The sequence below is a fragment of the Heterocephalus glaber genome, unplaced genomic scaffold (genome assembly GCF_053883595.1).
Source record: "Heterocephalus glaber isolate CG9 unplaced genomic scaffold, H.glaber_assembly_v1.0 deba00000594, whole genome shotgun sequence".
NCBI lineage: Eukaryota > Metazoa > Chordata > Mammalia > Rodentia > Bathyergidae > Heterocephalus > Heterocephalus glaber.
Genome location: NW_028258151.1, coordinates 10,503,532 through 10,531,267, shown reverse-complemented (window position 1 = coordinate 10,531,267; position 27,736 = coordinate 10,503,532). Strand labels below are relative to the sequence as shown.

The window sequence follows — 27,736 nt, the reverse complement described above, 5'->3', positions numbered from 1 at the left end:
CTGTGTGTGTGGAGAGTGCCCTCACTCTCTTCCCCTTCACACTGTGGGTCGGTTATTCCAGCTCTGCATTCTCTGCATAGTCTCTTTCCCGTTTTTGTGCACTGTGCTGCAGCTCCCAGTCTGCAGTCTGTTGGTCCGCCCTCACCTCCACTGTGAGCCATGTCAGACAAGGTTGGCCTGGAAGGGCAGCTACTGTGCGTTGTCTCAGACTGCCCCAGGCCTGTCCCATCTTAGGATGGCCCTTCTGCCACCCCTGTTGGCACCGCTTCCCAGGGGTGTCCATTTGTCCAGTCCTCTGTAAGGATGGCTCCCTGAGGGGTAGCACCAGGGCGCACGTTCGCAGAAAGGAACGAGCCCAGGAGAAAGCTTGACAGTCTTGGAGAGGACCCTCGAGGCAGCATCAGCCAGGCCATCAGAGGAGCGGCCTGCGCCCAGGTGCTCGACAGAGCAGCCAAGGCCTCCACAGGTCAGTGCCAGGACTCATTCTGCCACAACACTGCTGACAAGCAGGGAGTCGGAGAGAATTCCCCAACTAACAGAGTAGCTGGCAAAATGAAAAATGTGCAGTGATTTATGTTCTGAAATATTCATGCATTTGTCCCTTTCAAATGACGGTGATAAATAATGACACATCTGAAGTACACATACATGATAATGCTATTTTTGAAGGGTGGATTTTACAATTATCTACAGATACAAAACAGAAGTGAGAATCTTGGAAAAAGGGCAACAAAGACGGATGTTTGAGCTCAGCCTGTTCTCTATGTGCATACGTCTGCTCACGTGGCAAGCAAAGTGGGACAGGATCCACACAGAACAGCAGGTACAAGAGCCAGCTCTGTCCCAGCCCAGCAGGGCAAGGCCCAGGGAAGCTCACCCTTAACCTGGCCCAGCTTGAGATTCAGGAGGCCCTGCTTTGAAGGGAGGGAGCGAGACAGAGCTGTCGCCTGCAGCCTCTGCAGGCCTGACTCGAAGTGAGCATCTGTTAAATAATTTGAGTCAGAAGTAGCCAGGCATGGTGGTGATGCACACCTTGTAAGCCTAGCACTCAGGAGGCTGAGGCAGGAAGATTGCTAGTTCAAGGCCAGCCTGGGCTATATCATGAGACCCTGTCTCAAAAACAAACCAAAAAACCCATAGTTATACTACAGAACAAAACAAGACAAAATAACTTTTCTTTAGAAGAATGACAGTGATAACACTATAAAAGAAACAGGTTCCTGGGCAAAATTGCGGAAAGCACAGTGCCAGTAAATCCCCAGAGTTGGAGTTGCGAGCCTTGACAGGTGTACTGTGTAAGATTTTGTGGGTACGAGCAAATCCCATGTAGGGGTGTTCAACAGAATTGGCTTGTAAGGCAGGGACTCACTGTATACACTGCTGCTACCAAAATGAGTACACTAGCTATGGAAAAGGATTTGAAATAGTAAAGATAAAGTTATTCTGATTTTTAAAGAAGTCACAGTATACTTCTTACTATATATTTAGTTCCACTGGTGATACACATCATACATATCCCATGAAATCCTGGCTTTGAAATGCATTTATTTTTTGATTACTGGAATTCATCTTTGATGAAGCTTTAATTAAGGAGTATATTTTAAATTAAGCTTGAGGGAATAACTGGAACCTAATACCAGTACGCACAAGTGGTTTTCCATTTATATTATTTATTAGCACAAAGATATAGTAGGGGTCCAGTTTTTCTTTTAATCCAAAGTTTTAATTTTTAAAATACCTTTTACCAAGACCCTAAAGATGGGGGGAGGGGAGCACAAAGTTACACAGATTACAGCCAGATTCCTCACTTGTCAGGACCTTGGTAATTGGCTATTTTAGGCCACACTGCAGTTTGAAATGTTGCCAAATCAATTCTCTTGTATGATTTAATGAATTTTACATGTGACAGCCTACAGTGACCATAGTACGCAGCTATTCGTAATTGCTGTGCAGTAGAGGACAAGCTTCCTGTACCAGGCCACTGTTCAAAGAAACAGACAGGAGCTGCCCGAGCAGGCACATCATCAGTGACCACGGCCCAGGTGGAGAGGGTGCTGCTGGGTCACGGTTCCTTGAATTAAGAATTCAGCTCTCAGGTTGGGATGTTAGGGACACCTGAAGGTTTTCAGGAAAGGTCCTGTCCTAAGGCCACAGACATGGGTGCGCATCCCTGTTCTTCCTGAGCACCATGTCCACCCCCAGCTGGGAAGCAATGGTCTCATCGCACCCCACCATGCAGTAAGCCCATCACCCTCTTTTTCATGGTGTCAGCTTTATTTTGAAAAAGTACACTTGTGCTCCTGACTTTGGGCCAGTAACAAGAAAACCATTTAAGCCAATGTAGTTCACTGTGCTACCTTCTGAGGCTGACGGGGTATTGCTGAGTTCACAGGCGGAGGCCAGAAGAGGAGACTAAGGGACTCAGGTTGGCTACAGTGGGCAGAGCAGATCACAGGACAGAGCACATGGGAAAGGGCCTGGGCGGCAGGCTCTTCAGCATCCACTGTTTCATTACCAATTATAACAAGGTTATTTAAAAGATTAAAGAGGCACAAAGCGAAAAATTTAAATTTTGAAGGTTTTAGAATTAACTGAATAGACAAACCTATTTATTTAAAATGACTATGGTTAGGTTTAAAATATAGCAATGAAAAGTAAAAATTCAAATACACAACAAAGGTATCTTCAGGTTTTGTAAAAAAAAAAAAAGATATAACATTTTTTTGATACAGAGAAGGAATACACTTTCACCCATACACATTAATCAGTATGAATTAGAATTGCACCATATTATATAATGAGTAACTTTTCTGCCAGTAAAGACTTAAGATTATTTGCCACAACGTATGTTTTGTGAAAAAATTAGACTATTTGAAGAAAATAAAAGCAGTTGAATCACAGGTACCCACTGTGAGAAAGTGAGAGTTCCCCATCCTTATCCCACAGCCAGCAATGGGAATGGTGACAACGGTGACATGAACACAAGCACCTGTATTAACTGCTGTGAAAAGGTAACACCAGCCTGTCTCTAAACACACGGAGAGCAGCCATTACTCTGGACCACTTAACCACAGGACACCCTAGGAATTCTGGTATATTCTCAGCACAAGTTTGAAAAGGAGGATGGAGGTGGTACAAATAGACTTCAAAAAAAAAAGATAAAACATGTAAGAAGTATGTAAAATATTTATGTATTTAGTACAAAATAATGAAAAGTGACTGCATGACACATTTTCCAAGAAGTTATTTTTATGTATTTTCAAAGCTTGTAAAAACCAGATATATTGAAAGGGGTCATTTATACATTAAAACTACTAAGCCAGGTTTGGTGGCTCATACCTGTAGTCCTAGCAGTGCAGGAGGCTGAAGCACGAAAATCCCAAGTTTGAGCCCAGCCTGAGCAACTTAGCAAGGCTCTGTCTCAAAAAGAGCTGAGGATGAACCTCAGCTTGAAGGCTAGGGATCTAATCTCCAGTAACACAAAACAAACAATGATGTTGAATGATAATCAGGATGTTTGAGGGAATTTTTTGTTTTTGAAATAGGATCTCACTATGTGGTCCGGACTGGCCTTGAGCTCTTTTTTTTTTTTTTCTGGTACTGGGGATCAAACTCCCGTCCTTCCCCTTGCCAGGCAGGTGGCAGAACCACTGAGCTAAATCCCCGGCCTGGCCTTGAGCTCTTGATCCTTGTGCCTCAGCCTCCCAAGTGCTGGGATTACAGATGTGTACTACCATGCCTGGGTTGGTAATCAGTTTTTTTTGGTAATCAGTTTCAATAGAGGTTAATTACCTTTGTTTGGAAGGCTACTATCCCAAATCACAAAATTTATGCTCTGATATGTCATTACATATCAGATCACTTTTTAAATTATTTTTTATGTGGTACTGACAGAGCTCTTGAGAAAGTGCTACACAAACCAAAGGCAATAGAAATTTTTAAGCAATAACCTTAAAATACAGTACCATACAAAAATGTGTAAACAAAAAGATGCTTTAGAGTTGCTGGGCATTATAAAATCCATAAACTGGATTAGGAATGAAGGTAATAGTTTATGTATTTTAAAAAATAGCATAATTTCTTTTTCAGACTGGCTTTAGGCTGGCCTTGGACTATGTAGCCCAGGCTTACCTGGAGCTCGATTCTTCTGCCTCAGCCTCCCAAGTGCTGGATTCACAGGCATGTGCCACCACATCTGGCTGTTAGCACAATCTTAAAAGGGGTCTTCGGTCAGCAGTGAAAGGTGTTGGCTGCACAAGCGTGTCACAGGACGTCCTGAGCAACTGCAGCCCTGCTGCACACCTTCAGGGCCATGGTGGCCAGATGTGCGACAGTGGCCACAAGGAAAGGGTTTTATAGGAAGTCTCACAGGGAGAACCTCTGGCTTAAAACATATATACCCCACTTTTGTGATCCTGCCAGTGAGGAAAACAATATAAATTCTAATAGTAAAGCACTGTAAAAATTAGATTAATATTTTTGGCACGAAGCACTTTTTAGCTCAAGCTCATTTTGCAAAATATAGGCCTGGAATTTCTTATCTGAAAATAAAAGCTTACACATACACAGTGTGTACATGACTTTATACATGATTAGCATCTACATTTCCCTATACACTGCACAGACCCTCTATGTGCTCCGGCACATGTGTCTGCACACGTTCATCCACACTGCATTCACAGACACTGTACAAGTGACACCTCCAAAACACACTGGAGTCCAGCAAGATTCAATTTACTCTGCGTGACTATTTTGCTGTTAGTGTTCAGACTCAGTACTATTTTCTGTAAAAGCTAGATGGCCAATTTCAGAACAAAATACTTGTTATCTTTCCTTGATGCACATTAATCTGGACCAATATTAATCTGGACCAACATATTTGACATTTCATTCATGATTTCATCATTTATAATTCAGCAAAACCTGTTTTGATATTTCTCTTAGCATTCCTTCAAGTACAGGACAAGCTTCGTCTAATGTAATAAAAATAAAAAATGAGTTCACAGGGCAGTAATATTTCCACCAGAGGTCTCACTCCGCACTCTGGAAAGCACGTTAACATCTGTTGCACTCAGGGAGCCAGGAGGTGTAAAGTCTGCTAAAACACTTGAATGTACCAGGACGGCTGGGCGTGTTTCTCTGTGAATGGCGCAATGTAATCCAACTTTTTCCCTCCCTAGACATTCAGGGTATGCTACAGCTGCTAAACGGATTCCTATTTTTCTTGGTTCTCTCTTTGTTAGGTCTAAGATTGATGACGTCTCCACCGTTAAGTGTACTTGAGCTCTGACTCAAGTGACTGCTGCCAGATGTATTGAAGACACCTGTATAGTTTGAGGGAAAACAGAGACCGACTTTGAGACAACTCAGAGTTACCTGAAGCATTCAGATTGTTAGGAAAAACAAAGTATTTTCAAGTATTTACAATTGTTTTCATTTTATTGTAGTAAAATACAAACAAAAAAATTTACTCTCTTGACCTTTTTTTGGCGGTGGTGGGGCAATACTAGGGTACCCAAAGCTTTGGTACTCAGTTACATCCCCAGCTCATTTTATTTTTCATTTTCAGATAGGGTCTCACTAAGTTGCTAGGTTGCCCAGACTACACATGAACTTGTGATCCTCCTGCCTCAGCCTCCCAGAGTACTGGGGTTTCAGGGCCTATACCACCAGGCCTGGCTATCTTAAACATTTTAAAGTGTAAATTAGTGGTATTAAATACTCATTATGTTGCAAAACCAAGCCAGCATGCATCTCCATCAACTCTGCATCTGTAAAACTGAAACTCTACTGTTAAGCAGTAATTCTCCATTCCCCTCCCACCGCCTCTGCCCGTATGACTCTGACCACTTCATGGAAGTGGACTCATACTGTCTTTTAGTGTCAGGCTCCTTTCATTAGCACAGTATTTTCAAGAGTCATCCAGGTTGCAGTATACTGCAGGATTTCCTTCTTTTTTTTTTTATTCATTAAGTTTATTGGTACATTTTAGGTATATAGTATGATGATACTCATCATTAGGAATTTGTACCTTTACATGATACATCTTGGTTCTTATTTTTTTCCCATTCCCCTGCCCTTTCACCCCCTTCTCCCCTTCCTCTTTACCAAGACTTTGTTTCCTTTTTTTCCTTTTCTCGTATTTATTCCTTTCCCTTCTTTCCTTTCCCCAACCCCTCCCACTTCCCCTTCCCCCTTTTTTCCCTATTTCACACTGTTATACACTTTGATTCTTATTTACACTTTGTTTCTCACACCAGAGAAACTAATTGGTATCTACATGTGTCCAATTTATTTCACTTAAGAGTATGACCTTAATGTGCATCCAGTTAGCTATAAATGTCTCTAATTTCTCATTCTTTATGGCTGAGTAGTACTCCATTTTATATAAAAAAATTTTCTTTATCCAGTCTTCAGTTGGGGCTCTCCAAGTTTTAGCTATTACAAACTGCCACTTTGAACATGGGTGTACATATATTCCTGTGGTATGATTCTTTTAATTCTTTTGAGAAGATACCCAGAGGTGAATAGCTGGGTCAAATGGGACCTCTAATCCTAATTTTTTGAGGTTATCTCCATACTGACCTCCACAGTGGTTGCACCAGTCTACACTCCCACCAACAATGGAGAAGGGTTCCTTTCTCCCCACACCCCCACCAGCATTTGTTATTAGTTGATTTCTTGTTTCAGTTTTTTTTTCTCAGTACCAGGGATAGAACTCAGGACCTTGTGCTTGTGAGGCAGCCAGTGCCACTGAGATATATCCCCGGCCCTATTATTGGTTGATTTGATAGCAGCCATTCTTTTTGTAGTGAGATGGAATCTTAGTGTTGTTTTCATCTGCATCTCTCAAATGACCAGTAATGTTGAACATTCTTTCGTGTTTATTTGCTATTTCTACTACTTTGTCTGAGACATGTCTGTTCATTTCAGATGCCCATTTTTGAATTGGGTCTTTAAATCTGGGAGGTCTGATTTTTTAAAAGTTCTTTACATATTCTAGATAGCAGACCTCTGAGGAACAGTTGGTAAAAATTTTTTCCCACATTGTAGGATGTCGCTTGGCTCTGATGGTGGTTTCTCTTGCAGTGCAGAAACTTTTTAATAAAATGAGATCCCAGTTGTTTTTCTTTGTGCTAGTTCCCGTGCTGAGGTTTTGTTCATAAAGTCTTTTCCTATGCCAGTGTCTTCAAGAGTTCTACCTAACCTATATCTTCCAGCAAGTTTAGTGTTTCTGTTTTAATATTTAGATTGCTGACCCACTTCAATTTTAGTTTAGTGAATAGAGGGAGATATAAGTCTAGTTTTAATCTTTGACAAGTTCAAACCCAATTTTTCCAGCACCATTTTTCCCCCATTTTATTTATATTTTTTTCTGTTATAATTTTCAACTTTTTTTTTCATTAAGTTTATTGGTACATTTTAGGTATATAATACGGTGACATCCATCATTAGGAATTTGTACCTTTACATAATACATCTTGGTTCTTATTTTTTCCCCATTCCCCTGCCCTCCTTTTAACCCCTCCACCCCCTCCCTATTTACAAAGACTTTGTTTCCATTTTTCCTTTCCCTTCCCATATTCCTCCCACATCCTCTTCCCCTTTAGACCTTTTTTTTGTTTCACATTATACATTTTCATTCTTATTTACATTTCCACTTTCTCACAGAGAAACTATTCAGTATTTACACGTGTCCTATTTATTTCACTTAAGAGTATGGCCTCAAAGTGCATCCACTTAGCTATAAATGACTCTAGTTTCCCATTCTTTATGGCTGAGTAGCACTCCATTTTATTAAAAAAACCCCACATTTTCTTTATCCTTAAGTCTCCAGTTGATGGGCAATTGGGCTGTTTCCAAGTTTTAGCTATTACAAACTGTGCCGCTATAAACATGGGTCCAGCACCATATATTAAAGAGGCTCTTTCCTCCTGTGAGAGTGTTTGCCTCCTTGGTCGAAGATGAGGTAGCTGAGTATGTCTGGAGTTGTTGCTATATCTTCTAATCAGTTCCACTGACCCTTGGATCTGTTTCTTTGCCAGTACCATGCTGTTTTTATCACAGTGGCTTTGTAGTATAGTTTCAAGTTGAGGACTGTGATATTCTGTCATGTCTTTGTTGCCTAGAATTGCTTTTGCTATCCTAGGTGTCTTCTGGTTCCAAAATGAATTTTTGGATTGTTTTCTCTAGTTCTGTGAAATATACTGTTGGGATTTCAATTGGGATTCCACTGAATCTATATAGCAGTTTTGGAAGTATGGCCATTTTCACTATATTGGTTCTTCCTACCCAGGAACAAGGGATGTCTTTCCATTTTCTTATATCCTCTTCAATCTCTTTTATTAGAGTGCTGTAGTTTTCAAGGTGGAGGTCTTTTTACTTCTTTCATTAGATTGATTCCTAAATACTTCATTTTTGGGATGCTACTGTGACAGAAAGTGTTTCCCCAATTTCTCTCTCAGTGAGTCTGTAATTTGTGTACAAGAAGGCTATTGATTTTTGAGTGTTGACCTTGTATCCCTAATTTGTCAATTAAGTCTAGAAGTCTTTTGGTGGAGTTTTTGGAGTCTTCTATGCAGAGTATCATGTCATCAGCAAATAATAACTGTTTAACTTCTTCCTTTCCTATCTTTATTCCTTTTATTTCTTTCTCTTGTCTAATTGCTACAGCTAATGTTTCCAGAACTATATTGAACAGGTATTTTAAAACTCTTTTCTATCCAGGTATGGTGACATACACCTGTAATCCCAGAATTCGGGAGGCTGAGGCAGGACAATCACCATGAGTTCACTGCCAGTCTGAGGTATACAGTAAGTTCAAGGTCAGCCTGAACTACAAAGTGAGACCCTGTCTCAAAAAGACAAAACAGAACAAAACACTTTTCTATAAATATAGACCTTTATAAATAGTTTATCTCTGTTGTATTTACTGTATTAAATTGACTCATACAATAATAAAAAAAAATGCTTTTAACACAATATACCTTTTAACAAGAGATCTGATACTTGTAAGTTCAATAATCAATAATCGAACACTTTTTAATAAGATTTCTTAAAGAAATGTCTACATTACACATAAAAAATTAAATATAATAATGAACAGCTAGGCATGGTGGCCCACACCTGTAATCCCAGCACTTGGGAGGCTGAGACAGGAGGATCACCGTGAGTTCGAGGCCAGCCTGGGCTATATAGTGAGTTTGAGGTCAGGCTGAACTGCATAGCGAGACCCTGTCTCAAAAAGAAAAAAAAAATAATGCACAGAGGATACATATCTGGTAAACATGAGCTAAAATTTCCTGGGTACTTACCAATTTTGTTACTACTTGAATGTCTCAGTTGTGGATCCTCAGCTGTTTGTTGTTTGAGTTTTTGAAGATATTTTTCGGCCAAATATTTAAAAACTAGAATAACACACACACTAGGTCAATATGATTTATGCAAATATTACTTATAATATTTATATTTACTAAACAAATTTAAAAATAAATTAGAACTAGAAACAACGTAGATAAAAATTCAACTTTTAAAAATTATCTGAGCAGGGCCAGGAATTTAGCTCAGTGGTTCCGGCTGCCTCGCAAGCACAAGGTCCCGAGTTCAATCCCCAGTACCAAAAAAAAAAAAATTATCTGAGCAGTATCTAAGTACAACGATAATGGCAATAATTGCATAGTGGTATTTTATGAGTAAAGAAATAAAACTTCTAGTCATTAGCTCTTCTTTTTTAAATATTTCAATTATATTTATTTACTTATTTATTTTCAATGTTTTGAGACAGAGTCTCACTATGTAGTTCAGACTAGTCTTGAACTCACTATGTAGCCCAGGCTGGCCTTGAACTTGCACCAATCCTCCTGCCTCAGCCTCCTGATTGCTGGGTTTATAGCAGTGTGCCATACCCAGCTTATAATTAGTGTTTAGCAACAAACTGACTCAGTCTTAAAAAGATGTCTACTTTCTTTAGGGAGAGAACAGTCTCCAGAATAAACACCCATGTGACAGTCTGGTTGCAAAAGTTATGAATCAAAACACATGCATGTATACACATTCACACTTTAGATCTTTAAAGAAAATAAACCTAAAACCCCACCAGAGTTGCCTGCAGAAAGTAACAAGTGTTCACTATTAAGTAAGGACTGCAAATTTAAATAATGGCTTTAAATTTTCCTTAATGTCAGGGGATCATAAAACCCCACAGAAACAACAGAAAAGGCTTTAGAAGAATAAAACAAATTCCCTGTTTCAACATTTTAAAAGATGCAATTTACCTTCACTCACATTGAGGTCTTCTTTTACCGATGTCCTGTAGAATCTTAACTTTAACCTCTTTGCCAGTGCCTCAGCTTCCTCACTGCACATCAATTAAAAAAACGCATGAAGGTGTCTTCTGACAGCTTTCTACCAAGTCACTGTCAGTTATGCTTACTGAGCAAGGCTGTCATGTGTGGGGTGGAAGGCACTGAGGTCCCTCAGAGCTTGTCACCCTTCTTTCTAGGGCAGCTTTCTGCGATGCCCAGTCAGGTGGAGCCAGGGGAAGCTAAGCTCTCCCTGAGAGCCTGAACAGGATCTGTCCTAGTTAGGGATAAACATCACCCATGATACTGTAATTACAGATAGATCACTTTCCTAGGAAGTCTCCAATCTCTGGCCATAAAACAAGTAAATGCCATTCTTTAACATTTTAATTAATTTTCTCTTTTTAAAAGAGTATTTGGATATAATCACAATCTGAAAAATCTGACACTGAATTACATCTTATTCTTACTGGCTACAGAAGAATTTTGCTGCCAAAAGCAAAGCCAGCATATTAATGTTTTAGTCTACAAGAAAGGGGTCCTAGTTTACTTTTATTAGGACTTCTGATTTTAGTTTTACTGGGATCAGAGAAGCCATACTACAAAATGGTCCCCTGACCTCTCACCTCCTGGTCTTCATACCTTCCTCTCTCATAGGGATCAGTCTGTGTGCCCAACAGAACACAGAAGTAACAAAGTGTGATTCTGACCCTGGACTACGAGGGACACTGGTCTCTGCCATGGCTCACCTGCTGGGGGAACAGCTGTCGTGTTGTGGGGACACTCAGACAGCCCCAAGGAGAGGCCTGCTGATCACAAGTGCGAGAGCCAGCTTTGAACCGGCCCCTCCTGCACCACCAGACCTCTGTGTGACCAGCCAACATCCTACCCTCAGCCACATGCAAAATCACCCAGCTAAGCCACGTCCAGAGTCCCACAGAAACCATGACTGAAAAAAAATGTTAGTTTAAGCCTTTAAGTTGTCAGCTACTTGTTCTACACCAACAGATAACAGAAAAAAAATTTTTTTTGTTTTGGAGACAGGGTCTCAGTGTGCAGTATGTAATCCAGTCTGGTCTCGAACTTGCAGTGATTCTCCTGCCTCAGCCTCCCAAGTGCTCGAATTACAGGCGTGTGCCACCATGCCCAGCTAAGAATGCATTTTTAGAAAGGTAAAATCTAAGCAAAATTTTCAAAGCTAGCAAAAATAATGCAACAAGTAAATACTGACAGAAATTATCTGGATGCTCAGCTCTGTTCACAGATATGAGAATCACGTTCTGAATATACAAAACAATAGGAATCCAAACTCTTCTACTTAAATTCAGTGACACAGGACAGCTAGCTCAGCCCAGTTACTCCGACATCTAAGGATGCTTTTTGTAACATCTATGTCACGAGCCAAGCAGCTTTATCTAGGTTTGCCTCAACAAGAAACATTGACTTTGTGGTACAAAGATTGAAGACTTGAATTCTAAACACCTTTACAAGTTTATTCCTTTAATTTTTTCTATGTAAAAATCAGAGATTTAAATTTTTTTACTTTTCAAATTAAGTATATGTACTCAGGGATTTTTTGTAGTGCTGGTGATTGAACCCAGGGCCGTGTTCAATGCTAAGCAAGTGCTGAATTTATTTATTTATTTTCGGTACCAGGGATTGAACTCAGGACCTTGCACTTGCGAGGCAGGTGGCAGCACCACTTAGCTACATCCCGGCCCAGCAAGTGCTAAATTTAACTGGCACATAAAACTATAAAAATTGTACACATTAATGGGGTAAGGTGATGTTTCAATACATTTATACACTGTATAATTAAATCAGGTTAAACATACCTATTTTCTGAACCATTTCTTTCTGGTAGAAACTTTCAATATACTTTCTTCTAGGTTTCTGAAATGCACAGTTCATTATTATTATCTACAGTGACCCCACTGTGCTTTTTTTTTTAAACCTAAACCAGTCACAAAAAAGAGCTCACAGAAAATCTAAGGCAATTTACGCCTTTAAGTAAGTAAAATATTTACAATTTAAGTAAATATAAAAGCTTCCCTTTTATAAATCTAAGCAAAAACTAAAAAGTTTTAACATTGCAGAATGAGCATATTTCCTACCCCAGAAGTAGCCATCTTACTTCTTTATACAAGAGTCGTCCAAGAGATCAATCTTGTTTTGTACCAGCACAGTTGGTATCTCTCCGACTTCAGCTACTACCTTTTCTCTCCAGCTGGAAATTGCTTCAAAAGACTCCCTGTCTGTGGTAGAAAACACAAGCACACAAGCCTGGGCTCCTGTAAGGTCACAAAATAAAAATGCTGTTTACGTTAAGGAAACAATCTGTGTTCTGCACTATGAATGTGCGTGGGGAGGAGGGCTAACTTCTCTGCCTATTCGAAACAATTTTTATGCAAACCAGTATTGAGCTTGTCTTTGTAACACTACTTATTCTCACCATATAAACCCTTTTCTAATTCAAAGAACCAATTTTTGTAAGTACAATGATTTTCAAACACATTCAAGTGTCAAAGTACCCTCAAAACTGTACATTCTTTTTAGAACATCACAAAATACTTACTTATTGCAATCATAAGAAGAAATGGTAAACTAAGCAAAAAAAATAGGCTGTTGCAAGTTAAGATTTGTCATTTGCTCAATGCTTACAGCACATTTAAGAACATTCTATGAGGGGCTGGAGATTTAGCTCAGTGGTTCTGCCATCTGCCTTGCAAGCGCAAGGTCCCAAGTTCGATCCCCGGTACCAAAAAAAAAAAAGAGAGAAAATTCTATGAGAAAACAAACACAATTTGTTCACTCTATTTCCTTTTCAGAATTTTGTATTATTTTATTTTAATAATGGAATAACAATAATCCTAAGAAACATAATTTGAGAATCAGTGCCAAGAGTAAAAAACATACATGTGTATTTATTCATGTGATGGAGGAACCTTAATTTCCCTTTCACCTGTTTAACTGTGTAATTCTGTACCATATCTACTGACAATATTTTAATTATCCACTGTCATTTTAGGCTGATCACATCTAAGATTAAAAATAAGCAGCAACCTCTGAGCACAGTGATGGCAAACCTCTTAGAGCTTTCAATGTTCTCCACTACCATTTTACAAATGATTAGCTGTTGATTCAGGCAGCATGATGTCAAAAACAGGTGTGTAAATTACAAAAGAAAACCATCTCCAGGTTCAAGAGGACTCTTGGATTCAGGCATGTTTTCTTACTTTTCCTCCTTCCTTCTGGTCCCTCTGTACCACAAGCCTTCCACTAAGACTAAAACGCCTAGGCTACCTAAGATACTCGAAGGTCAAAGTTTGTTTATCATTAGAATACTGCAGAAAGCAAGAGCATAAGATGAAAGGAAATCAGCAATGTGTTCTATATTAGCATAAGGTTTATCTGAGAAAATCTTTGCTACTGTAAGAACAGATTGTGAAGTACATAATAAGTTAATTACATAAAATTCAGAGAAAGAGACCTACTCCGAGACCATCTCAGAATTTAAGGAAAAATCAAATTGAAGCAATCTCACTAGTACTCTGATAAATATTTACTTGAATTTTTATATTTACTAAAACTATAAATAATATTCAATTGTGCTTTATTACAAAACTCTTATTTGTTAGATTGGTATCTATAAGCCCCCACTTTTATATCCAGTCATTTGTCATTTAAATTTGAGAACACAATAGGGTTTTTCCAGGTGTACAATATCTGAGTCTTAAAAAGAAGTTTCTTACGAAACATATAATAATTTTTTTTAAATCTAAGCAAATGGTGCCAAATATGAGCAATAAGAATGATGAAAAGGGGCTGGGGATTTAGCTCAGTGGCACCAAGCCTGCCTCACAAGAGCAAGGTCCTGACTTCACTCCCCAGTACCAAAAAAAAAAAGGGATGAAAAGAAGCTCAATGTTATTTAAAAAGTCAAGGACCTAGAAAACAAAAAATAAAAATAAAAAACAAAAAGGAAAATAGAAAAAATGACAAGAAAAAGAAAAAAATCCCCCCAAAATTTAAAAGGCAAGAAACGACAAAAGAACAAAAAGTCAAGGCTCAAAGGAGAAAAGAACAAGTATATCCATTACAACCCCCAAATTATTTAGTAGGGAACAGAATGGGCAGAGATGGAAGGAGTGAGAAGGTGCCAAAGTGCTTGTGTAAAGAGGAGGAAGATGGAAAACTGAACCATGTGCGCAATCACCAAGGGGAGTATAAACAGAGATGGTGCGACAGCCACCTGTGGCCCTAGCTAAAGCCCCTCAGCCCTCCAGTGCCCTGGCTGTGAGGACAGTTCTTTGCCTATTGCCAGTGTCCACCTCAAGCAGAAGTAGCAGGTTGCTCCCCACTTCTCCCAGGGCTTTTTCTGATGTTTTATAAGGGCTGAGGCTTCTGAGGCATCTCCAAGGGGAGCTGGTGTCTCAAGGGGAAAGCTCTTAACTACAGGGAGGCATAAATACAGTGCCTGAAACTGAGCCAGTTCAGGAGGACTGAGCCCTAGTTACCTACAGTGATAATTTGCATCCTTCTCCCTAACTTCCTAGGATCAAAGCCCAAATAAACCAGGGCACCCTACTGGGGTGGAGGGAAAGGTAGGCCTCAAACTAAGACAGGTTAGTATATGACTAAACTATTACACTAAAGGAGAATATTAAATTTATCCAGTGTAAAAGAGGGAAGTAGATACAAAAACAAAACATAACAAAAACTACAAAAACAACAACAAAAAATCAGAACTACAGAAAATACAAAACCTAAAATAAGATGGTAAAACTAAGTTGTAAAGAATGCAATCATAATCTCTAGAAAGAGAATGAGATGGTTTACCTGATGCTAAGCCTTTGGATCAGATGGTGCAACCACCCTGGCTAACTCAACCTAAAAACATCACTAACATGCAAAAATAAAAGTCAACCCACAATCTGGATTATTTTTATAATTATAATAATTCAAACAAAAGTTGGCCAACTTGTTTCACTTTCCCCAACTATTATCCATACAGAAAACAAAACGCTATCAAACTGTGATGGATCAGGTTCTTTTGTGTTTAGTGACCAAAAGACCTTTTCTAATATGTATGAAAAATTATTGAAAGATAACACCTTTTAAACAAAAATTTGAATGAGGTAATAAAACAAGACAAATACCAGATTCCTCTCTCTCTCTCTCTCTCTCTAGAGAGAGAGAGAGAGAGAGAGAGAGAGAGACAGGCTATTACTTGCAGAATTTATACAGGAAATGACTATAAAGCTCTTATGCAACTCTGGGCTGGGGTGAAGTTTTGCTTTGTCTCGTTAACTGAAAGAAGAAAGGATTTCTTAAAGAACATTGCAGTATACTCCAAACCCTCTCTGAGGATGATGAGGGCACTATTGACACTTCCTTCATCTCTAGACAGTGGACTTCAATCAGGGAACTTTATAGTTGAGAAGGATGATGAGGGCACTCTTGGCACCTCCTTCATCTCTAAACTAGACAGTGGACTTCAATTAGGGAACTTTGTATGTGTTCCAGGAAAATGGGAGACACTAGATGGGTGTGCTTTAACTCAAGCCTGAGAAAGATACAGTGGCTGGGAGCAAAAGTAGAACAGCAAGACCAGCAGACAAAAGGAAGACAGGCTGCACTGAGGAAGGAACTATGCTCCCACCAACGGCAGGGCAAAGAACGCACTTGGATTTCAGAAGTGGGGCAGAAGTGGACCAGGTCTAAGAAGTAGCTAATGATGGAGTCTAAGACAAGCTACCCCAAATGGGACTTGTCGTTAGACAGAAATAAAGACTGAGAGGAGAAGGGAAATTTAGTGATAAGACTATACCTTACACCATTATGACTCTGGTGTAAATCTTAGAAATGAATTATTCATGACACAAAAAATTAACAAATGATAAAATTTAAATTTTATTATAATTCAAAAGACCTATTACCAGGCATGGTGGCATATGCCTGCCTGTAATCCCAGCACTTGGGAGGCTGAGACAAGAGGATCACCATGAGTTTGAGGCCAGCCTCGGGTAGGTACAGTGAGTTCACAGCAAGACCCTGTTGTCCACCCCACCCCACCCCCAACCTATTATATCAAAATTACTGCTTAGAAGCGTTATTATGGACTTGGGTTGCTGGCTTAATTGCATAGTGAGACATGTTGAAACATGACTTTACAAGAGAGCACAGGTCATATGAGGAAGCCTTTTGGAATTTCCACGGACTCTTTTAAAAGTCTTGAGAAAGTCTGCTCTAAGCATTAGAAACCAGTGCTTAGTACAGAAAGATGCACACAACATAAAATAATTGAAACTATAGTGTTTTTTACTGTGACTTTACTTTATAGATGAGGAAAAAATATCTTTTTTTATACCTTTGGTCTTGCTAACAAAAGACACATTAACAAGAGAGCATCCAATTAAGCATTTAATGAAAGTTTTTTGTAACACAGGAGCCTTCATAAGGAAATGAAGATTCAAAGAAACTAGCAAACTTGAGCATTCTTATACTAGGTTTGGGAGACTGGAAAGTCATGCAAAAATGTGGCAGAAAAAAGAGCTAAGAGCAGTAAACTGGTGGAAACTTAGCAAGACTTGTTTGTTTAGATTCTTCTTGGAGTTCCTCCCTCTTCTGGAGATAAGGATGTCCCCTTCTTCCAGACTTTTTTATTAAACAAATCAATATACTTCTCACCTTAGGGTCTTGACCAGCTTCAGGGGAGAGTCAGAGAGACCTGTTCCTCAGATGCCTTCAGGTTAAATATTCACTATGCCAAAGTACCTTATTTTCAGGGCTAGCATATCCTGAACTTCATTAAGTCCCAAGGAAAAATGCTTCTGACTAGCAGTATGTACAAATGAGGTTGTAGACTTGAAACCTGTTGTCTGAGTTTATGCACATAAACAAGATGTTTCCTTGTTTTAAAAGTACCTTTTTTCACAAACAAATGAATTATAAAATGTTGGACATAAAATAGCTGTGATTAAGTGCCGAGGTAGAAATGTAGAGTGAAGAAGCAACTGAATTAAGACTATGCAGAAGTCTCATTTATTTGTTTTGAAATTATAGGCTTAGAATCTATGATAGGTTGGCCCACTGAATAATACTGTGTGCTTTAAATGGCACACAATGTGAAAAGGAATAAGGGGCATGCATTTTAAACCGCGGGTAGTATCTATAATTAGGAACATACAGTGCCAAAAGTCTTATGCTTCCAACTGTCCTTTGTCCTTGTCCCATTTTTTGTTAGCACAATTTTTTTTTTAGGCCTTAGTTATTATTTATTATAATCCTATATTTTCAAAAGAAAAATAACATGTTCAAAAGCTGCTCAACTTCATCTGATTTTTCAAGTATATCTATTTTAAATAATAGGTATAAATCTACAAATACAAGCTACATCAATAAAATCAGTGGTAAATCCTATCTAGAAGCAGAAGTTTACACAGTCATGAAAAAACCCACTATCAACCAGAAATTTTATTTATATAGACATTAAGTGAAGTACACCATTATACTGTTTTAACATTCCTATTCTATTTCAAGTGTTGCTTCTAAGATAATCGAGGACACATATATACTTCCTTTCAAGTTGTATAAAGTAACACATCAAAGAAGGCAAGGCTTATTATTTTAGTTTCATCAAAGCTAAGGCAGGACAGTTTAAGAGACTTTGAACAAATCATTACTGATTCCACAGTCTTTAGGACTATTTAGTATTCAACTATCATAATTCTACTTACGAAGACAGAATAACCCAAATAGCAGGGTTGGCAGACTATGGGATTCTAGCACTCTGGGAAGCTGAGGCAAGATGATTTCAAGTTCCAGCTGAGCCTAGGCAATGTAGAAAGACCCTTTCTCAAAATAAAAAAAGGGTTGGGAATGTAGCTCAGTGCAAAAGCCCTTGGTTCAATTCCTAGTACTAGAAGAAAAATTAACCCAAATGATTCAGCCTCCTAAAATTGACTGACTTCATCTGAGCCTACAGATGCTAGGGATTGGGGCTGGGGAGACAAAGACCAAAAAACAAACCAAAAAAGTGCTATAACTCCATAAGCCAGAATCTCAAGTAACACAAGAAATGTAATGACAAATACACAAACACTACATTGACTTTCAGAAGTAGCTCAACAGAGATTAAGTTTTTCAGAGATGGGAGCCACAGGAGGTTTCACAGATTTCTAAACTGTCGGGCTTAGTACAAGAAGCAAAAAATAATCTGGAGACTTCTCAAGAATGAAGTGCAAGTGCTATCAGCAGGAAATGAGACTAGGAACACAAAGAGAAACATGACTGCAAAGTGTGTGATGCTAAAACATCTGAATTTCTCAAACAGGAGAAAGTTTCTTAAAATTGTAACTAAGGAACTGAACTGACAGTGCAAAGGATAAAATAATGTTTTTTACTGCATTTAATTTTTCAAAGAAAAATGAAGCAAGGAAGTCAGCTTAGAGTAGAGAACAACAAGGGATTCTAAAGGTTAAGGCAAGAGAGGGCATGAAATAGCTCTTCTGGAAAAAGGCAGAGACCTGAATAAAGATGCTTGTGAAGAATGTCTGGCAGCTCTGAGTTCGCATTGAAGTGATGTGATCACAGCTTCCAAGCTGAATCAGAGTGGTTCTGTCTGATACTCTCTAATGAGGTACAGGCGCTTAGAGGCAGACTGGAGATAGTGGGGTCTAACTGGGTTGGACATTTTACAGAGCAAGTACTAGGCAGGGAACACGGGAGAGAGTTACAGAAGTTTGCAAGCAAACATTTACTGGACTAGAAAGCTGAGGATCAAAAGAAGTAAAGGTATGTGGAGTCACAATAAAAAGAGCAGTTGGTAGTGTCAGCAGACCCAAGTTCTCAATGTGTTCAAGGACAGCTACATGAAGATGGCTAATAGCAAGCTAGGATCAGTGATCAGAAAGTGGGAACCTTGATAGAGGGTAAGATTTTGAGAGATAGTAAAAAGATTACTGGCCTTAAGAAGGACAAGGAAATGGGTAAAGGGCTGAATCTTCGAACAGCAATCTTGGGTTGGGCTATAGTTCAGTGGTAGAGTGCATGCCTAGTCCTGGGTTCAATCACCAGCACCACATTAAAAGAAGAAAATAAGTCAAATGCCAATGTTATCAGATGCCACGGTAGTAAACATTTGCTGATATCAGTCATCAAATATTTACTTGGATCAACAGGATGTAATGCTGCATGATACCAAATCAAGCTTTCAATTATTTCAGTCTGTCATTTCAATCACCACTGGCAGTGAGCTAGAGAAGTATGAAAATGTTTGTTTTTGTGATACTGGGGACTGAATCGAGGGCCTTCACACTGAGCCATATCCTCAGCCCATTTTTTTGATTTTTATTTTCAGACAAGATCTCATTAAATTGCTAAAATGTCCAGGCTAGGCTCAAACTTGCAATCCTTCTGCCTCAGATTTCTAGAGATTACAGGTGTGGACCACCACATCTGGCTGAAAATTAAATTTTAGATTTCAAAAGAAAAGGAAAAAGTTTGCAGGAAAATTTTAAAGGAAATTTAGGTTTAATTGAGCCTTTCTTGAGGAAATGAAGCTCACCTTATAGAACATTAAACTCGATCACCGTGGTCCTTCCTCTCACATGTACCTTGCCCTGAACTTCTAAGCACTGAAAAGGCTGTACTGTGCGATTTCATGGGTCACAACAAAAACACCAAGATATTTGCAGGGCCTTTATTTTTCTTATCTGAGTTTCCACTCTGACCATAGAGTCATTGCCTTGGGATCCGAGTAGGCATTTAAGTTTCTGACTGATTTTAGTCTGAGATTGCCTATATAAATCATATAATTTTAAGACAGACAAAATGTCTATAGTACAAAGTATCATTTACTAATGCACTGGGGTTAAAAATACTTTTAAATTGTTTTAACCATTTTTTAAATTTTACTTTTGTTGTGGTGCTGAGGATCAAACCAAGTCTGGGCCTTATGAATGCTAGGTAAGCACGCCACCACTGAGCGACAACTGCAGCCTTACTTTAACTTTTCTTAAAGAGAAATCTTTATATGGGAAATAAAGAAAGGAGAGTTCTTTCTTTAGCCAAAGAAAACAAACCCAAATAATTAAAGAAATAAAGTCCACATTTTACCTCGGTAATAGGCCTTTGTTATAGCATCAAATTCCTCTTGACCTGCGGTATCCCATAACATTAATCTAACATCTTCATCATTAACTCTGAAAGAGATAAATTTATTTAATTTGTAAAAGTATTTTTTAATACAGCTTTGTGTATCTTATTTTTCAAATACAAATATACTAAAACTACATTGTCAGTTTCTTTCTCAAAATGTCTGAGTGATTATTTTTATATGCTGATAGTATTCTCAACTATGAAAGCAAAGCTGTAGCTTTACAGTGTTTTCCTTCAACAACAGTCACAGGCAACAGTGGCTCTAGGACTAGCTAGCAGTCCTGGGAAAAGGAAATTCCCTCAGGCCAGCGTTTACTCTCCTCTCACTGCACCATTCCAATAATGGGCGCTGGTGCCCTAGTGACAGAACCAGACTGTGGGAAGCAACAGCCTCCCTGCTTGATTGTCCTCTAAAACATTTATTCTACTTATCATACAGTTGACTCTCAATGCAGGCAGTAGTTATGTTCTACAATTTCCTCATCTTTTTTATTCTTCACATTCTGGATCAAACCTAGGGTTCTGTACATAACAAGTAAGAGCTCTACCACTGAGCTCTACCCCTGGTCTACACTGCCACTATGTACACTGAATTAGCAAATACTGACCCACACTGCTCTAAGGGAAATGCAGAGTTAGGTTCCTGGGAATCTCTGGTTGTATTTCCATCAACTGATCAATACATAACCTTGTTTTATGTGTTTCTATTTAAAGACACCTTATTATATAATTGTTAATTCATTAACATTGAAACCATGCCCAAGAGCTCCACAGAATTGTAACGTGGGTCTGAGAAAAGTTTATTGAGCACAAGTATTTTCCACAGGGCACATCACATCCTTCTTGTACTTAGGGACACGAGATAGCACTTCAGCACTATACTCAGGGGCCATTTTAAACAGCAATATCACCTGAAAAAGCACAAAAAGTGAAAAATGTGGCCCTGCAGATGATATACAGATGTTTACTGTATGACACCTGAAACAAAAAAGAAGAGTATATCCTACTTGACCTCTGCTAGAAAAGTACATTTTGGGCAATTCACATTTTTTTGCTGCTCTGTACCTGTCTATAAATGACCATAGAAGGACTATAAATACTGATACTGGAGTTATAAATCAATTTTATCAAGTAGATGAATTTGCAATTAACCTAAGATTAATGAAGATCAATGATATACTAAAGTATTAATTTGTTTTCAAGTATTAAGTACAAAAAATAAACATCAAGAATTAAGATGAGTTCTCTTAGCACCTGCCTGGCAAGTGGAAGGTCCTGAGCTCAATTCCCATACCTCCCCCGCAAAAAAGAGTTCTCTTAAAATACATTCTAAGAAAGGAAGCAAATATGGAAGCACACAAAGGGGTGGTATCAGATTAGAAATTAATATTTAAAACAATGAACACATTCATTTTTGCTTGATGTTACTATCTGAGCCATTAAGTCAGATTTGTTAAATGTTTCTTATTTCTGTAATACATTTTAGTTTGTCTCTTATAATATAAAAATCTTGAAAGAGCTCAAGAATAATGACAAAAAAATGTTACTCAGAAGTGATATAGAATCTAACTGGATTTTCTGAAATAACATTTCCTTTTCATACGCAAATTTAATTCTCCCAAATCTGTTTTCTCTTATTTCTTTAGAGTAAATGCAAATTATTAATTTTCTAACTTCTATTTACTCTTGTCCAGTGTTAAAAAGAGAAGAGACATTCTAAACAAAAGCCTACAATATAGGCGATGAAAACTTTATTTTGAGATACAGACAACTTTCCTTCTAAATAAAATAGCAGATGGAAATCTCATTACAGTCAAGTACCAGTTTACGTTTAAGACACACTAAGGCATAACACACAAAGCACATGTAAGAGAAAAAAAAGAGAATAAAAATAAATAATAAAAGGGAAAGAGATGAAGAAAAAAAAAGAATAAAGATATACATGCTAAGGAGTAACTGAAAAACATCAGGAACAGTCCATTAAGCACCACCAGTTGCCTAGCCTTGTAATTAATAATTACAAGTACTGTTATTGCAAAGAAAATCCTAGACATAGTTCACAAATCAAAACCAAAGGGGGTCGGGGATTTAGCTCAGTGGTTCCGCTGCCTGCCTTGCAAGCTCAAGGACTCAAATTCGATCGCTGGTACCAAAAAAAAAAAAAAAAACCCAAAGGAATCAAAGAGCCAAGTACATACTGAATTTGTCGCTCCAAAAAATCAACTCCAATGGTTTTCTTGTAGTCTTTTGTAAAAATGCCTTTGCAGTATCTCTGAATCATACTTGATTTTCCAACTGCTCCATTCCCTACAACCACCATTTTAATGGCCACTTCCATATCTTCCTCCAACATTTTTGAAGTAGAAATGGTTTCTTTATCAACTCAAATTCCAGGTAAGTGGATCTTCTTTCAAATCTGTAATTTAAGACGAAATTATTATTCATAACACAAAAATTGTATAAAGACAACTATTTTATAAAGAAATAGTTATACTGCATTGCAAGAATTTATTTCCAAGACTGAGGCCCTGGCTCCACCTCTTTCAGACAATATAAATTTTTTGAAAGGTGAAATGATTAATTTTTAATACTTTATCAGTAGCACAAAGCATGACATTCGTGTACAAATAATTGCCTAGATCTGCTTAGTTCTCCCTTCTACAGAGAGGAAGACTACAGGCAGTGGAGTTGAGGCTCAATTTAAAGCTGCCACTTACTAGTTCTATCCTCTGAGTAAAGTTACTGCTTAACTTCTTCGCTTCAGTATCCTGGCAATAGTATCTATTTCACAGGGCTGTTGACACATATAAAGAACTTTCTGTAGTTGAAATTGAGCTTGCAAAAATTAGTAGTTTATATAACACAGTAAGTCCCCCATAGTGTATCACCATGCAGGCAACTAATATAAAATCTGGAAAACTCCTTTTTAACCTGACAGGTAGTAATTAATGTCGCTAGAAAAATGCCCTAAAGAAAGGTTTTGCATAATAATGTGCAACTATGTGTCTGCAATGGGCTCTTGGTCACACTATTTTAGTGTTTAGATTGCAATGAATCTTGTACAAACAATCTTATTCCATGGATTCTTTAGTTTCAGACTATAATTACTCATATAATGAAAGTTAACAGAATGTGCACTCTTTGTGTCTTAGACTGAAAAGAATAGAAAGTCAATTTCTTTGTATTCTTAAAATTACTAGTTAGGCTCCTACCCATTTAGCTAATATATTCCACCTACTTTACTGAAAACCTATTTATACAACCACTACACAGAGTCTGAATTATGAAGACTCCTTCTTTGTTCTTTATAGACTCAACAATTGCCCCTAGAACTTCAAAAACTTGAATGATCATAAGATTCATCTAGGGGCACTTGCTAAAGTATGGGTTCTGGGTCTCCAGTTCAGGTAATCCAAAAGCTCAGAGAAAGGGGTTTGGAATCCTGTTTCAAAAAATAAGTACTAAAGACTAGTGTGGTGGTACACGCCTTAATCCTAGCACTTGGGAGGCTGAGACAGGAGGATTCAAAGTTCATTGCCAGCCTGAGCTACAAAGAAAAACTCTATCTCAAAAACTTAAATAAGTCAAATATATAAATAAACAAAAGCAGCACATAAGTGTGAGTTTAGATTTCTCTTCAAAAGAGATACTCTTTGGCAATCCTCAGCTGCCGCTACCTTGCCCACTCCTTCTGAAGCTACATTCTCCCCAAGAGTGAAGATTAAACCACCAGGACAACTGGGGCCAGGCCAATTCTGATCAATGTGAGATTCCTCTTTGAGCTGGGGTTCCCCATCAAATTAGAAAACTAGACAAATAACCTCTTATGAACAAAGATGCAAAACTTCCCAACAAAATATTAATAAACTTAATTCAGCATATTTAAAAAACAATAATATATCACAACCAAGTGGACTTGATTCTGAGAATGTAAGGCTGGTTCAATGCTTGAAAAGCAATCAATATAATCCACCGCATTAATAGATAAGAAGAAAAACTACATCACAGTATCAAGTGATATAGAAGAAAATACTTTACAAAATTCAATACCCATTTGTGAGGAAAAAAATCTCAGAAACCAGAAATAGAGTAAGACTTCTTCAGACTGATAAAGAGCATCTATCACCCAAAATCTAGATTTAACATCATTCTTAATTCTGAAAGACTGTTGTATTAGTTACTTTACTGTTGCTGAGACAAAATATCTAACATACACAAATTAAAGGAGGAGACATTTACTTGGCTCACAGTTTCAGAGGGTTTGGTCCACGAGGCAGGCTTAAAGGAGAAATGGCATGGTAGAAGGGCATGGCAGAGGAAAGGTGTTCCACCCATGGCAACCAGGAAACAGAAGGGAGGAGCCTGGGACAAGAATAGCCCCTTCCAAGTCATACCTCTAGGAACTCATCTCTTGCCACCAGGCCCCACCTCCAAAGAGCACATTCTGCTATGAACTTCGCAATGGACTAATCTAGTGATGATACCACATCACTAACCACAAAACATTAATGAAACTAATCAAACACCTAAATAGACACAGACTGTAAATTGGAAAATGCTACAAAATAAATCAAGCATTTCCAATTCTTCCAAGGGTTTGATGTAATTCAAATCAAAGTACCAGCAGGATTCTTTTTTTTATAGACAAGCTGACTAAATTTTACATGGAAAGGCAAGGGAACTAGAATAGGTACTACCACTTTTTTTTTTTTTGGACTGGGGATCGAATTCAGGACCTTGTGCTTGCGAGGCAGGCACTGGAACCACTGAGCTAAATCCCTGGTGATACTATCATTTTGAGAAAGAAAATTGGAGGAAATCATACTGTTCAATTTTAAGACATTATAAACCTAAACTAATCGAAAACTGTATAATTGGCAAAGGGAAAGATACATAAATCAATACAACAGAGAGCTCAAAGTAGATCCACATAAATATGAAAACTGATTTTAACAAAGGTGTGAAAGCAATTCAATGGAGACAAGGACAGTCATTCAACAAACGGTGATGGAATAATTGGATGTCTACATGCAAAAAAATAAAACTTCACCTAAACTTCACACCTTATACATTTAACCCAAGATTGATCACAGGTCTAAATGTGAAACTATAACTTCTAAAAAAATTTTTTTTAGAAAGTGAAAATCGACCTGAGATAAGCAGAGTTCGCAGACATGATTCCAAAAGATTCAAAAAAGAAAAAACTAATAAGCTAGACTTCGTCAGCAATTAAAAACATTTGGTGTCTAGGTCCAGGGATTTAGCTCAGTGGTTCCGGCGCCTGCCTTGCAAGCGCAAGGTCCTGAGTTCAATCCCTGGTACCAAAAAAAAAAAAAAAAAAATTTGGTGTCTGAAAGATACTATCAAAACTGTGAAGACAAGCTACAGACTAGGAAGAAATATTTGCAAAATGCATATCTTACATATAATTTGTAGCCAGAACATATAAAGAGCCTTTGAAACTCAACATTAAGAAAACAAATAATTCAATTTAAAAACTGGGCAAACGACTTGGCCAGATACCTCACCAAAGAGTATGGATGGTGAACGAATACATGAAAAGAACTTCAACACCTTTGGTCATTAAAGGCACATTAAGACCACAATGAGATACTACCAAACACCTAGCAGAATAGTTAAAAGAAAAAAATTGACAATACCAAGTAGTGGGGAGGATGAAGAGTAAATGGAACTCTCACATGTTGCTGGTGGGAATGCAAAATGATACAGCCACTCTGGAAAAGTTTGACAGTTTTTTAAAAATTAAAATTATAGGGCCGGGGATTTAGCTTAGTGGTGCCACCACCTGCCTCGAAAGCGCAAGGACCTGAGTTCGATCCCCGGTACCAAAAAAATAATAAAAATTAAAATTACATTACATTTTCCATGTAACCTCCAAAGCTCAGGTGCAGGACAAAAAGATCCCACTAAAATCTGTACTGTGAAGATTTTATACTGTGCTGTATTTATAGCAGCTGTATTCATAATCCCCTAAAACTGAAAACCACCCAGATGTCCTTCAATGGGTGGAAAAATAAGTAGATGGATGTAGCACAACCTTCTAATGAAATACTATTTTACAATACAAAAGAAAGAAAAGTAAAAGCAATTATCCGCAGGTGAAACAACTTGGAGAATGCGCAATGGCATGAGGAGAAAGTAGCCAGCATCAAAAGCTTTCGTATGGTTAGAAACCCAATTGAATGACATTCCAGAAGGATCAGTAAGGGGAGTGATAAAAAGGGATAACGTGAGTTTTTTGTGGGTGACAGAACTGTTTTATATCCCGATTATAGTGGGGGTTACCTGAATCTAAAATTCACGTAACTGTGCATCCCCATAAAGGTCAACTGTACTATATAATTTTAAAATGAAATTTAAAGACAAAAGTGAAAGCAGATTTTAACAGTCTGAACTCTTGTGATTCTCAAGCACTACTCTATAAAACACTATCAAAACAATTATATTCTTAGAAAGGCATAATTCTCATATCATTTGGTTATGAAAATTTTTTTTTCATAAAGATAAAAAATTTTATATGACAAAAGCCTAAAAGGCATACAAAGGATTTTTTAAAAACGTAATTCTGGGCCCACTGATTGAGTCCTACTATTTACACCCAAACTTAATTTTAATTTTTTGCCAACCAATGCAGTCCTATGCCTTAAAAAAGGGAAGGATGAGTTAAATCGCAGAAGGTCGTCCTCCTAACACCCTGCCCTTAATTTAAAAGCGGGCACGCTTACGCGTGATTCTCAGGACCACGGAAGCTACGCGGTAGGCGTCACGTGAAGCCAGGTAAGCAGGGCCCTTCGGCCCGACAGCCCCGATTGGCTCCCGTACGGCGCTCGCACCGTCGGTACCGGGTCGTGGGCCTGGCTAGCGGCCGCGCAACAGGGGCCGCAGGACAGCGACGCGGGGCGGCGGCGCCCACTCGGGAGGACCGGTCCCAGGCCGGAGGCCGCGCCCCGGACTCCCGCCGCACCTCTGGGGCGCCCGCGCTCGGGCTGGGGAGGCAGGAGGCTGAGCCGGGAGCAGGGAACCCCGGGCCGAGCGCGAGAGAGCCCGCCGCCGCCGCCCTCACCGTTGCCGCTCAGGAACGACTGACTCTTAGAAGTACTCGCGCTTCGAGGAACCCAGGGCTCAGTTTGGCCGAGGTGCCGCCGGGGATCGCTAGGCGCGCGAAACTCCACTCCCCGCAGCCTGGCCAGGGAGCATGCGCCGTGAGTCGAGCGTCGGCCCTCGGCGCATGCTCCGTCTCGCCCCCCGCGCCC

The 27,736-nt window shown here is 38.8% G+C and overlaps 2 protein-coding genes and 1 long non-coding RNA gene across 3 annotated transcripts in view; 2 read left to right on the top strand and 1 right to left on the bottom strand.

Annotated features, from left to right (window-relative positions):
- Positions 1-472: 472 nt before the first annotated feature.
- Positions 473-13,082, top strand: LOC110349509 (uncharacterized). Its single transcript, XR_002395501.2, has 2 exons — positions 473-823; positions 5,244-13,082. It is a non-coding gene; the product is annotated as an uncharacterized LOC110349509 (long non-coding RNA).
- Rab23 (RAB23, member RAS oncogene family) lies at positions 2,698-27,703 on the bottom strand. Its single transcript, XM_004846102.3, has 7 exons — positions 27,547-27,703; positions 22,661-22,878; positions 20,421-20,506; positions 12,436-12,592; positions 10,275-10,357; positions 9,315-9,407; positions 2,698-5,324 (listed from the first exon to the last, which is right to left on the bottom strand). The coding sequence occupies exons 2-7, from the start codon at positions 22,813-22,815 to the stop codon at positions 5,185-5,187; spliced, it is 714 nt and encodes a 237-aa protein (XP_004846159.1). The 5' UTR covers positions 22,816-22,878; positions 27,547-27,703; the 3' UTR covers positions 2,698-5,184.
- Prim2 (DNA primase subunit 2) overlaps positions 27,242-27,736 on the top strand; it is a 397,094-nt gene continuing 396,599 nt past the window's right edge. Inside the window, exon 1 of the mRNA XM_087204938.1 lies at positions 27,242-27,260. The gene's annotated coding sequence lies outside the window, so the exon portion shown is untranslated. The remainder of the gene's footprint in view (positions 27,261-27,736) is intronic.